This window comes from Rhinopithecus roxellana, chromosome 6 (genome assembly GCF_007565055.1).
Source record: "Rhinopithecus roxellana isolate Shanxi Qingling chromosome 6, ASM756505v1, whole genome shotgun sequence".
NCBI classification, from domain to species: domain Eukaryota; kingdom Metazoa; phylum Chordata; class Mammalia; order Primates; family Cercopithecidae; genus Rhinopithecus; species Rhinopithecus roxellana.
In genome coordinates, this window is record NC_044554.1 from 96,264,110 (window position 1) to 96,278,178 (window position 14,069).

The 14,069-nt window shown below is 48.4% G+C and overlaps 1 protein-coding gene across 5 annotated transcripts in view; it reads right to left on the reverse strand.

Annotated features, from left to right (window-relative positions):
- Positions 1 to 8,503, reverse strand: part of RCC1L (RCC1 like) — a 38,912-nt gene extending 30,409 nt beyond the window's left edge. For 2 of the 5 annotated variants that reach the window (XM_030932485.1, XM_030932484.1), the window contains exons 1-2: positions 8,038 to 8,503; positions 2,635 to 2,764 (exon numbers count right to left, since the gene is read on the reverse strand). In XM_030932485.1, the coding sequence (XP_030788345.1) occupies positions 2,635 to 2,764; positions 8,038 to 8,361 (454 nt within the window). In that variant the 5' untranslated portion in view covers positions 8,362 to 8,503. Of the gene's footprint in view, positions 1 to 2,634; positions 2,765 to 4,295; positions 4,401 to 8,037 lie in introns of those variants that run through there. The other 3 variants (XM_030932486.1, XM_030932487.1, XM_030932488.1) reach the window with 3 other exon arrangements.
- Between the last annotated feature and the right edge of the window lie 5,566 nt (positions 8,504 to 14,069).

Here is a 14,069-nt window from a genome sequence, read left to right on the forward strand (position 1 = left end):
ATGAGTCACCACACCCAGCCTCTGTACACTTCTGGACATCTAAAATTGCTCTGGATAAAAGGTATAAAAAATGTAATACAGACCAGGCACAGTGGCTCATGCCTGTAATCCCAGCACTTTGGGAGGCTGAGGCGGGCGGATCACCTGAGGTCGGGAGCTTGAGACCAGCCTGACCAACATAGAGAAAGCCCATCTCTACTAAAAATACAAAATTAGCCGGGTGTGATAGCACATGCCTGTAATCCCAGCTACTCGGGAAGCTGAGGCAAGAGAATTGCTTAAACACAGGAGGAGGAGGCTGCAGTAAGGAGGAGGCTGCGGTGAGCTGAGATCATGCCACTGCACTCCAGCCTGGGCAACAAGAGTGAAACTCTTGACTCAAAAAAAAATGTAATGTAACATCTTACAGCTAATAAAGACTTTAATACTGACTCATAAAAGACATCTGATACATAGATTGGGCATGGTGGCTCACACCTATAATCCCAGCACTTTGGGAGGCCAAGGCAGGTGTATCACTTGAGGTCAGGAGTTCGAGACCAACCTGGCCAACATGGTGAAACCCCCATCTCTACTAAAATTCAAAAATTAGCCAGGTGTGATGGCGGGTGCCTGTAGTACCAGCTACTCAGGAGGCTGAGGCAGGAGAATCACCTGAACCAGGGAGGCGGAGGTTACAGTGAGCTGAGATCATGCCACTGCACTCCAGCCTGTGCGAGAGCAAGACTCCATCTCAAACAAAAAAAAAAAAAAAGACATCTGATATAAAATAAATGAAAAAAGACAGAAAACAAAATATATGCTACAATTAAAATTATGTAAAAATGTATTTGTCTGTGAACAAGGGAACAGGAAAAAAAAAAAATGAGAGGTTTGTCCAGTATGTATTTCTGGGTAATTTCCTCCCTATTTTAGGAACTCTTTCTTTTTTCCTTTTTTTTTGGTTTTTTTTCTGAGACGGAGTCTGGCTCTATGCCCCAGGCTGGAGTGCAGTGGCCCGATCTCAGCTCACTGCAAGCTCCGCCTCCCGGGTTCACACCATTCTCCTGCCTCAGCCTCCCGAGTAGCTGCGACTACAGGCATCCGCCACCACACCCGGCTAATTTTTTTTTTGTATTTTTTATTAGAGATGGGGTTTCGCTGTGTTAGCCAGGATGGTCTTGATCTCTTGGCCTTGTGATCCACCTGCCTCGGCCTCCCAAAGTGCTGGGATTACAGGCGTGAGCCACCGTGCCCAGCCTCTTTTTTCCTTTTTTTTTAAGAGACATGGTCTTGCTCTGTTGCGCAGGCTGGAGTGCAGTGGCGTAGTCACCACTCACTGCAGCCTCAAACTCCTGGGCTCAAGCAATCCTCCTACCTCAGCCTCTGGAGTAACCAGGATTATAGGTGCATGCCACCATGCTCAGCTAATTCTTTTTCATTTTTTTTTCAGAGACAGGGTCTCGCTATGTTACCCAGGGTGGTCTGGAACTCCAGGTCTCAAGCAATCCTCCCACCTTGGCCTCCCAGATGCTGGGATTACAGGTGTGAGCCCCTGTGCCTGGCCTAGGAAATATTTCATACTGTTCTCATAGTAATTTTTAGTTAATTTCTACTTTTCTGTTTGTCTGTTTGTTTGTTTCAGACAGTCTCACTCTGTCACCTAGGCTGGAGTGTAGTGGCATGATCTCGATTCACTGCAACCTCCACCTCCCGGGTTCAAGAGATTCTCGTGCCTCAGCCTCCAAAGTAACTGGGACTATATAGGCGCGTGCCACCATGCCCGGCTAATTTTTTATATTTTTAGTAGAGACGGGGTTTCACCCTGTTGGCCAGGCTGGTCTCGAACTCCTGGCCTCAAGTGATCCGCTCTCCTCGGCTTCCCAAAGTGCTGGGATTACAGGCGTGAGCCACCACGCCTAGCCGGGCTAATGTCTACTTTTTAAAATGCCATTATAAGTTATTTCTAACATTTTTACAATCCAAGGCTCAAACATTTGAACTAAAGCCTCCATGTTAATGTTTTCACTGACTTTTCCCCAAAAAAACATATTCTAGGCACTGCAGAGTACTTCAGGCTGTCTGTCTCCAAGCTAGGAAAAAAAAGGTCATCTCTTTTAGGCCACAAAAGAACATCTTTACTTATCTGCAAAGGCCAGGTGCTTGCCCTTTGCCTGATGGTTCAACATCGATACCAAAGAGGCTAAAAAATAATCTAGCCCAGATGGTTTCAAACAACATCCCTTTAAGTCTTCGTCTATTTTTTTGCTATGGTTTGGTTTATGAAACCATATTCTTGAACACCAAAGGGAGGGCTGGGTGCTGTGGCTCACGCCTATAATCACAGCACTTTGGGAGGCCGAGGAGGGTGGATCACCTGAGTTCAGGAGTTCGAGACCAGCCTGGTGAACATAGTGGAACCCCAACTCTACTAAAAACATAAAAATTAGCCAGTCATAATGGTGTGCGCCTGTAATCCCAGCTACTCAGGAGGCTGAGGCAGGAGAATCACTTCAATCTGGGAGGTGGAGGTTGCACTGAGCCAGGATCTTGCCACTGCACTCTAGCCTGGCAACAGAGCGAGACTCTGTCTCAAAAAATAAGAGCTTTCTCAGACCAATCCTGGCAGAGATGAGACAAGGTAGGGATGCTCACTTTTATCTTTCCGGCTCCTGTGAAATCCAAGCTGAGAATCTTTGTTGAGTCCCATCCCCCAGACTTTCGTAATATCTTTGGTCTTAGAGGACAGCAGTGTGAATCCATAGCCACAAGCAGCAGACGAAATCTGAAAAGCAGTTCCCACAAAGCATGAACTGATTTGTAATGTCAAGTTTGCTCAGTAATAAGTGACAGGTTATTTATCAAATCCAAGAACACAGACTATTTGGGGGGGGGTTGTTTTTGTTTTTGAGACAGTCTCACTCTGTTGCCCAGGATGAGTGCAGCGGCGTGATCTTGACTCACTGGAATCTCCATTTCCCAAGTTCAGGCCTCCCATGTAGCTGGGACTGCAGGTGTGTGCACTACATCTGGCTAACTTCTTAACTTCTGTATTTTTAGTAGAGACAGTTTCATTATGTTGGCCCAGCTGGTCTCGAACTCCTGGCCTCAAGTGATCTGCCCACCTTGGCCTCCCAAGGTGCTGGGACTACAGGCATCAGCCACCATGCCCGGCCCAAGAACACATATTAAGACAGCAACTAGCATTTATTGAGCATTTACTATATGTTTGACAAGTATTATCTCATTTAATCTTTATTTTATTTTTTTTTATTTTTTATTTTTTGAGATGGAGTCTCGCTCTGTCGCCCAGGCTGGAGTGCAGTGGCTGGATCTCAGCTCACTGCAAGCTCCGCCTCCCGGGTTTACGCCATTCTCTTGCCTCAGCCTCCCGAGTAGCTGGGACTACAAGCGCCCGCCACCTCGCCCGGCTAGTTTTTATACTTTTTAGTAGAGACGGGGTTTCACCGGGTTAGCTAGAATGGTCTCGATCTCCTGACCTTGTGATCCGCCCGTCTCGGCCTCCCAAAGTGCTGGGATTACAGGCTTGAGCCACCGCGCCCGGCCTCATTTAATCTTTATAATCACTCTATGAAGGGTGATTCACATGTAGACGATAAATATAGTGGTAAATGTCAGCTCACCACTAGGTATTACCATCCCCATTCACCAAAACCAAGACACTCTCTAGCAGCCGAATACAGTGGCTCACACCTGTAATCCCAGCACTTTGGGAGGCCAAGGCGGGCAGATCACTTGAGGTCAGGAGTTCGAGACCCACTTTGGCCAACATGGTGAAACCCCATCTCTACTAAAAATACAAAAATTGGCCGGGCACGGTGGCTCACGCCTGTAATCCTAGCACTCTGGGAGGCCAAGGCGGGCGGATCACAAGGTCAGGAGATCGAGACCACAGTAAAACCCCGTCTCTACTAAAAATACAGAAAAAAATTAGCTGGGCGCAGTGGCGGGTACCTGTAGTCCCAGCTACTCGGGAGGCTAAGGCCGGAGAATGGCATGAACCTGGGAGACGGAGCTTGTAGTGAGCTGAGATCGCGCCACTGCACTCCAGCCTGGGCAACAGAGACAGACTCTGTCTCGAGAAAAAAAAAAAAAATACAAAAATTAGCTAGGCATGGTGGCGTGTGCCTGTAATCTCAGATAGTCGGGAGGCTGAGGCCGGAGAATTGCTTGAAGCCAGGGGCAGAGGTTGCAGTGAGTCAAGATGGTGCCACTGCACTCCAGTCTGGGTGACAGAGTAAGACTCTGTCTCACAAACAAACAAACAAAAAAAAAAAAACATCACCATCTCTTACCGTGGTAGGTAAGTTGACAGATCTCCTTTAGACTGAATCCTGGCTCCATCCTGACCAACTGTGTGACCTGAAGTAGATTACTTTATCTCTCTGTATCTGTTCTCCTTCTCTAAAAAGTGAAGATGATAATAGTACCATCTCTCTCATTGAACTGTTGTGAAGATTAAACGAGTTAACATAGCTAAAGCCCTTATAGGGAATGGTACCCAACTCAATGTAAGAGCTATATTTTGAGCCTGGGCAACAAAGTGACAACCTGTCTCTATGCAAAAATCAAAATTTAGGCTGAGCGTGGTAGCATATGCCTATGGTCCCAGCTACATGGGAGGCTGAAGCAGGAGGATCACTTGAACCCAGGAGATCGAGGCTGCAGTGACCCATGATCATGCTACTGCACTCCAGCCTGGGCAACAGAGCCAGATTAAAAAAAAAAAAAAAAAAGCTATATATATATACACACACATAGGTATATATATACACATATACACATATAGGTCTATACGTATATATACACACATATAGGTGTATAGACACGTGTATATATGCATATACACACATATATACACACATACACACACACACACACATAGAGAGAGAGAGAGAGAGAGAGAGAGAGGAGAGAGAGAGAGAGAGAGAGAGAGAGAGAGAGAGAGAGAGAGAGGGTTCTCACTATGTTACCCAGGCTGGTCTCAAACTCTTGGGCTCAAATGATCCTCCCGCCTTGGCCTCCCAAAGTGCTGGAATTACAGGCATGAGCTACCACACCTGGCCTATATTTTACGTTTCATTTTTATTGTTGTTTAGGGTTTTTTTTTTTTATTATACTTTAAGTTCTAGGGTACATGTGCATAACGTGCAGGTTTGTTACATATGTATACTTATGCCATGTTGGTGTGCTGCACCCATCAACTCGTCAGCACCCATCAATTCATCATTTATATCATGTATAACTCCCCAATGCAATAGGGTTTTTTTTTGTAATTGCTTTTTTTGTTTTTCTATGTTCTATTTCTTATTGCTGTTAGCAGCAGTAGTATAAGGCAGATGAGAAAGTGTAGCTCCTAGAGGTTGAGTAACTTGACTACATGCTTTTCACCCTGACACTGCACCGTTACATTCTCAGGCTATTACCATGAAAAGGAAAATTCAGTACTACAGCTACTGTGAATTTAACACAGTGACAACCCCAAGGTCTTTGTTGGGTGTTTTAACTACACTCTCATCAATCCTCACCTTCACTGACCTGATGAGAAAACCAGGGCTTCCAGTGGGGTTGGATACAGACCAAAGATGGTTTGATTTTAAAATCAACCCTCTTTTGGCCGGGCACAGTGGCTCACGCCTATAATCCCAGCACTTTGGGAGGCCAAGGCGGGTGGATCACTTGAGTTCAGTTCAAGACCAGCCTAGCTAACATGGCGAAACCCCATCTCTACTAAAAATACAAAAATTTGCTGGGCGAGGTGGCAGGCGCCTGGAATCCCAGCTACACAGGAGGCTGAGGCAGGAGAATCTCTTGAACCCAGGAGGTGGAGGTTGCAGTGAGCAGAGACCATGTCACTGCACTCCAGCCTGGGCGACAGAGTGAGACTCTATCTCAAAAAAATAAATACATAAATAAAATAAACCCTCTTTCCATACCACCCAGAGTGACCATATTCCCGGTTGGCCTGGGTCAGTCCTGGTTTACAGATGATGTCCCGGTGTTCACTCTCAAATTGGATGACAAATTATATGGTCACACTAACCATCCCCTGCTACCTCTTGGCTGTTTACAGTTGATCAGAGGCCTCTGTAGTGTCTCTCAGGGACCATATGTAAATCTAACCTAATCCTAACATGATCAGTGGTAAACCCATACCAAAATGCCTGCTGGAAAAACGCCACTTCAGCACTAATCATGAACAAACGCTGGGAACTCTTTTTTTTCTTTTTTTTTTTTTTTTTTTGAGACGGAGTCTCACTCTGTCGCCGGGGCTGGAGTGCAGTGGCCAGATCTCAGCTCACTGCAAGCTCCGCCTCCCGGGTTCACGCCGTTCTCCTGCCTCAGCCTCCCGAGTAGCTGGGACTACAGGCGCCCGCCACCTCGCCCAGCTAGTTTTTTATATTTTTTAGTAGAGACGGGGTTTCACAGTGTTAGCCAGGATGGTCTCGATCTCCTGACCTCGTGATCCGCCCGTCTCGGCCTCCCAAAGTGCTGGGATTACAGGCTTGAGCCACCGCGCCCGGCAAGAACTCTTTTTTTTCATTCCAGCATTTCTTGAAGAAAGCTAGCTAAATATTTCTTTAAATTTGATGTGTTGACACCTTGTTTAATCAAGTCATCCAAGAGTGATATTTTCCCTTGTAATACGCATTTGGAATATAATATATAGGCCTGCATAATTGTGCTAGTCAAAAAAACTTCAGTTCTCTGGCCTCCTAGAGCCCCCCTACACCTCTGGAATGGCTCCAGTACCACCAAAACAATCTATGTGGGAGGCAGGAGACAGCCCCTTGCCATGCATTCAGAAACACAGAAAAGAGGAAAGTCAGCCAGGCACTGTGGCTCACGCCTGTAATCCCAGCACTTTGGGAGGCTAAAGCAGAAGAATCACCTGAGGCCAGGAGTTCAAGACCAGCCTGGGCAACATAATGAGACCTGCCCCCCCCCCCCCCCCCCCACCCCCCCACCCCCCGCCCCACAGCTCTAAAAAAAATTTAAAACTAGCCAGGTGTGGTGGCATGCGCCTGCAATCCCAGTTACTCAGGAAGCTGAGGGGGGAGGATCACTTGAGCCCAGGAGGCAGAGGTTGCAATGAACAGAGATCAAGCCACCGTACTCCAGCCTCAGTGACAGAGTGAGACCCTGTTTCAAAAAAACCTCAAAATTACTAAATGAGCTTTACGGCAGATGTGAGCAGGCAAAAGAAAGAATCAGAATCAGTGAATTTGAAAATAGGCCAACTGAGATTGGCCAGTCTAAGAAACAAAGAAAAAAAGGCCAGGTGCAGTGGCTCATACCTATAATACCTATAATCCCAGCACTTTGGGCGGTTGAGGCGGGAGAATCACTTGAGCTCAGGAGTTCGAGACCAGCCTGGGCAAAATCGCAAGACCCATCTCTACAAAAAAAAAATTAAAAATTAGCCCGGCATGTTGGCGCACACCTGTATTCCCAGCTACATGGGAGGCTGAGGCAGGAGGATCTCTTGAGCCCAGGAGGTCGAGGCTGCAATGAGCTATGACACCACTACACTCCAGACTGAGTGGCAGAGCGAGACCCTGTCTCTAAAAATTAAATTTAAAAAAAAAATCCCCTTTCTGAGTTGTTCATCGAAACACCTCAGCTGGTATACATTTTCAATGGACTTTCGAATTTTGCTTTCCTAACATCACAACTCCTGCAGTCACGCTGGCCTGAGTGAGAATCCCACTGCATATAAACACCTAGCAGCGGTGGGGCCTCGGGCCTCAACCTCTCTGGGCCTCTCCTTCCTCCCCTGTAATTGGGGATAACAATTGTCGACTCAGTGGGTGCTAAGCGAATGACACGACCCGGCACAACATTTGGCACTGCCACCCAATAAATGTTGATGGCCACCCTAACGCCTTCCCCTCCCGGGCTTGCAGCCAGCTCGAGAGTCGTCCTCCCCGAAGTCTGGCCACCCAGAAGAGCCAGCTTCTTGAAGAGAGCCGAATAGGTCGAGGGAGGCCGGGAGTGCGCAACAGAGGAAGGGAGGGAGGAAGCCGCGGCCCGCACCTTTTGGTCCAACTCCAGGCGATAGGGCACGGGCTGGATCCTGCGGCGCGGCCGGGCGCCGGCGCGGGGCCCGGGCCCGGAGCTGGGCACCACAAAGGTGGGCACGCCAAGCGCCCCGGAGAAGCTGAAGCCCCACACGAAGACGCGATCGGCGCGGGCAGCGCGCTCGCTCACGTATTGGAACACGGGCACCTCGGCCTCGGCTTCTGCCGCTTCGCGCCGGCTCCGCGAGCGCCCGGCCGCCGTCCAGTGCCCTCGCCCCAGCCTGGGCCCGCTCAGCCGCCGCCCCAGCCGAGCCCCAGCCACCAACGCCACCAGCGCCATCCTCCGCTCCACGCCTCAGTAGCCTCTGGGCGCCGCCATCTTGCGTGACCCTTGACACCACGCCTCGGCGGAAGAGGCTGCGGCCACCTTTACTCCTGGTTGAAGGCAAAGGCGCTGACGGCAGCCCAAGACTCAGGGGGCGGGGCGGGGCTAGGAGGGGCGTGGCGATGATGAGGGGCGGGGTTAGGGGCGTGATTAGGATTCTTGTCCCTTAGGAAAATTCCGTGTCTTGTTTTGCTCCCTTGCTATTGCCCCTCGACATTTCTCACCTGGCCTTGCTGCAGCCGTCCGTGCTCCTGTCTGCTCCCACGCCGCCCCAGGCCGTCCTCCAGCCACAGCGAGCTGGAGTGGGCGATTCCCTGCTGCCTTCGCTTCCCCTGCCCAGGTCCCCTCAAACCTATTACTCACCTTTAGACAGACAGCTCACTGCAACCTCCCCCTCCCGGGTTCAAGTGATTCTCGTGTCCCAGCCTGCCGAGTAGCTGGGACCACAGGCGTACGCCACCACACCCGGCTAATTTTTGTATTTTTAGTAGAGACGGGGGTTTCACGATGTTGGCCAGGCTGGTCTTGAACTCCTGACTTCCAGTGATCCACCCACCTCGGCCTCCCAAAGTGCTGGGATTACAGGCATGAGCCACCGCCCCCGGCCTGTGCAGGCCTGTTTTATGGAAGGTGACTGGGGAACACCCACTGATAAAATGTGGTGACCGCAAGACTGCTCATGGAAAGCCTCTTACTACAGGGAGTAAAATTCATGAAGGCACTGAAACCACCAGTCTGCCTGGCTATGAAATCTTTTCTCTGCGGCAGACCGAGTCTTCCAGCAATTTGGAAGACAAAGGTGGGAGAATCACTTGAGAGTTCGAGACCAGCCTGAGCAACATAGTGGACCCTTTCTCTACAAAAAAATTTAAAAATTAGCTTGGCGTGATGATGTGCACCTGTGGTGCCAGCTCCTTGGGAGACTGAGGGAGGAGGATGGCTTAAGCCCAGGAGTTTGAGGCTGCAGTGAGTCATGATTGCACCACCGCACTCCAGCCAGGACAACAGAGTGAGACCCTGTCTCTGAAAAAAAAAAAAATTAAATTAAATGTAAATATAAAAGTAAAAATAAATGTGTCCATGGACCCACCTGGTAGTAAGTCCCCTGGCACCCAAGGACACATTTGGGATAGATACACTTAGCCGCTCACATTGGTCCCCTTACCCTGTCTCGACCCAGCCAGTATTCAATCAAAACACACACTGTTTGCCACATGGAATTGTAGACGCTAGTGCCACCTTCAAAGATGTAAAGGATTCAGAGGGATGGTGATTCCTATCCAATGAACTCCATTGAGTTCACCTGTTTGGCTCCTAAAAAAAATGATGAATTGGCCAGGCACAGTGGCTCACACCTGTAACCCCAGCACTTTGGGAGGCTGAGGTAGGCAGATCACGAGGTCAAGAGATGGAGACCATCCTGTCCAACATGGTGAAACCCTGTCTCTACTAAAAATACAAAAATTAGCTGGGCATGGTGGCATGCACCTGTAGTCCCAGCTATGCGGGAGGCTGAGGCAAGAGAATCGCTTGAACCTGGGAGGCGGAGCTTGCAGTGAGCTGAGATCGTGCCACTGCACTCCAGCCTGGCGACAGAGCCAGGCTCCGTCTCAAAAAAAAAAAAAGATGGATTGTGGTAGGGAACAGGGGACCACCATACATTTAGGCGAGTGCATAAGTGCATGGTCCAACTCATAGCTGCTGTGTCAAGTGTGCCATCTGTTTTTTTGTTTGTTTTTGAGACGGAGTCTCTATCACCCAGGCTTGAGTGCGGTGGCACAATCTCAGCTCACTTCAACCTCCGCCTCCTGGGTTCTAAGTGATTCTCCTACCTCAGCCTCCCAAATAGCTAGGATTACAGGCACCCACCACCACGCCTGGCTAATTTTTGTATTTTTAGTAGAGACAGGGTTTCACCATATTGGCCAGGCTGGTCTCGAACTCCTGACCTCAGGTGATCCACCTGCCTTGGCCTCCATAAGTGCTGGAATTACAGGTATGAGCCACCGCGCCTGGCCCAACGTCTGGTCTTTTACAAACTCATAATGACGATAGGATAGTAGGTTTTAATTTTTTTTTAATTTGTCTATATATATGTGTATATATATATATATTTTTTTTTTTTTTTTTTTTTTTTTTGAGGCGGAGTCTCGCTCTGTCGCCCAGGCTGGAGTGCAGTGGCCGGATCTCTGCTCACTGCAAGCTCCGCCTCCCGGGTTTACGCCATTCTCCTGCCTCAGCCTCTGGAGTAGCTGGGACTACAGGCGCCCGCGACCTCGCCCGGCTAGTTTTTTGTATTTTTTAGTAGAGAAGGGGGTTTCACTGTGTTAGCCAGGATGGTCTCGATCTCCTGACCTCGTGATCCACCCGTCTTGGCCTCCCAAAGTGCTGGGATTACAGGCTTGAGCCACCGCGCCCGGCCAATTTGTCAATATTTTAATAACCCTATGTGAGTCTCTCAAATTTCTAAAACATTTTACTATTAAGGGATATCCAAAGGACATAAGCCTTGGTTTAGTATTTTGAAGACAAAAGGACAAACTGCAATGTGAACGACAGCCACGGGGTGGCAATACTTACCCACCAATTCTGTCTCTTAAGAACGGATAAAACATCCTAAACGTCTATTTGGCCAATAAAGAGCTGGATTTGTATCCAGCTGGACTTTTCTATTTTGCTATCAAAACTTGGTTGGTTTTGAAGACTGGTTCTATGCTAGAAAATACTTGCTTTTTGGCCGGGCGCGGTGGCTCAAGCCTGTAATCCCAGCACTTTGGGAGGCCGAGACGGGCGGATCACAAGGTCAGGAGATCGAGACCATCCTGGCTAACACGGTGAAACTCTGTCTCCACTAAAAACAATACAAAAAACTAGCTGGGCGAGGTGGCGGGCGCCTGTAGTCCCAGTTACTCAGGAGGCTGAGGCAGGAGAATGGCGTGAACCCGGGAGGCGGAGCTTGCAGTGAGCTGAGATCTGGCCACTGCACTCCAGCCTGGGCGACAGAGCAAGACTCCGTCTCAAAAAAAAAAAAAAGAAAAGACTTGCTTTTCTGGCTGGGCGCAGTGGCTCACGCCTCTAATCCCAGCACTTTGGGAAACCGAGGCAGGTAGATCACCTGAGGTCAGGAGTTCAAGACCAGCCTGGCCAGCATGATGAAATGCTATCTCTACTAAAAAAAAAATAGCTGGGCGTGGTGGCGGGCGCCTTTAATCCTAGGTACACAGAAGGCTGAGGCACGAGAAATGCTTGAACCCAGGAGCAGAGGTTGCGATGAGCTGAGATCGCGCCACTGCTCTCCAGCCTGGGTGACAGAGAGAGACTCCGGCTCAAAAACAAACAAACAAAAATGAAAAAAACTTGACTAGTTTTATAGACTAGTTCTATGCTAGAAAATACTTGCATTTCTGTCCAAATTTTTGCTTGGAAAAGATGGTACTACTGTCAAACTATCAGCTATTTCAGAGTATCCAAATGTCTGCTAATGTTAGCCAAGCTAATTTCTTCACCACTTATGATACTTTCCTGTACACATTCTAATTATTTTGACGTTTGATGTAGCTGAAATTCTCTAGTCTGGGAAAGAGTGAACTTAACTAACCTTACATTTGTTTGTTTTTCTGTTTTTGAGACAGAGTCTTACTCTGTTGTCCAGGCTGGAGTGTGGTGGCAGGATCTTGGCCCACTGCAACTTCCTCCTCCAGGATTCAAGCGATTCTCCTGCCTCAGCCTCCCAAGTAGCTGCAATTACAGGGACCTGCCACCACGCCCAGCTAATTTTTGTATTTTCAGCAGAGTCGTGGTTTCACCATGTTGGCCAGGGTAGTCTTGAACTCTTGACCTCAAGTGATCTACCAGCCTTGCCCTCCCAAAGTGCTGGGATAACAGGCGTCAGCCATGGTGCCCAGCCTAACCTTACATGTTTCAATTTGTATTACTATTGACTTTATACAATTAATGTATCATGCAGTTCCTTGTTTAAAAATAATAATAAATTGGTCGGGAGCAGTGGCTCATGTCTGTAATCCCAATATTTTGGGAGGCTGAGGCGGGCAGATCAGCCTGCATCAGGAGTTCAAGACCAGCCTGGCCAACATGGTGAAACCCCGTCTCTACTAAAAATGCAATAATTAGCTGGGCGTGGTGGTGGGCGCCTGTTATCTCAGCTACTTGGGAGGCTGAGGCAGGAGAATCACTTGAACCTGGGAGGTGGAGGTTGCAGTGAGCCAAGATTGCGCCACTGCATTCCAGCCTGGGCGACAGAGCAGACTCCATCTCAAATAATAATAATAATAAATTTAAAAACATTATATATGGGTATGGCTAAAGGCTTCTTTAACCACAGTCTCACATATACATCTTGCCATATAAAAAACATTATTTTGACCAGGTGTCATGGCTCACATCTGTAATCCCAACACTTTGGAAGGCCAAGGCTGGAGGACTGCTTGAGGCCAGGAGTTTGAAACCAGCCTGGGCAACAGTGAAACTCCGTCCCTAAAAAAAATTTTTTAGTCGGCCTGGTGTGATGGTGTGTGCCTGTAGCTACTTGGGAAGCCCAGGCATTCAAGACCAGCCTGGGCAACATAGCAAGACTCCCATCTCAAAAAATAAAGTAAAATAGGCCAGGTGCGATGGCTTACGCCTGTAATCCCAGCACTTTGGGAGGCTGAGGCGGGCAGATCACAAGGTCAGGAGATCGAGACTATCCTGGCTAACACGGTGAAACCCTGTCTCTACTAAAAAAAAATACAGAAAAATTAGCCAGGTGTGGTGGCGGGCGCCGTAGTCCAAGCTACTCAGGAGGCTGAGACAGGAGAATGGTGTGAACCTGGGAGGCAGAGCTTGCAGTGAGCCAAGATCGCACCACTGCACTCCAGCCTGGGTGACAGAGCGAGACTCTGTCTCCAAAAAAAAAAAAAAAAAAAAAAAGAAAGAAATTAAATAAATAAAGTAAAATAAAAAATTTAAAAACAATGATAAATAAACATGTTAATATACATATTCTAAGAGATGACCAAAAAATAAAAATAATTTTTAAAACGTTAATAGATGTTTTCCATTTGTTTTTCATAAGTTGTGCTTCAATATTATGAGTGGGATTTGTTTTTACATATCCCCCAAAAAACCTGATACACGACTTTTTTTTTCTTTTTCTCAGACAGGGTATCACTCTGTTAACCAGGCTGGAGTACAGTGGTGCCATCGTAGCTCACTGCAGCCTTTGCAGACTCAATCTCGCCAGCTCTCGTGATCCTCCTACCTCAGCCTCCCAAGTAGCTACAAGACTACAGGCACGCCCCACCACACCTGGACATTTAAAAAAGTTTTTGCAGAGACAGGGGTCTCTCTATGTTGCTCAGGCTGGACTCCAGCTCCTGGGCTCAAGCAAGTCTCCTGACTCAGCTTCGCAAAGTGCTGGGATTATAGGCAAAAGCCACTGTGCCCGGCCCACACTTTTTTTTATTTTTGAGACAGAGTCTCGCTCTGTCGCTCAGGCTGGAGTGCAGTGGCGCCATCTCGGCTCTCTGCAAGCTCTGCCTCCCAGGTTCACGCCATTCTCCTGCCTCAGCCTCACGAGTAGCTAGGACTACAGGCGCCCGCCACCACGCCCAGCTAATTTTTTGTATTTTTAGTGGAGACGGGGTTTCACCGTGTTAGCCAGG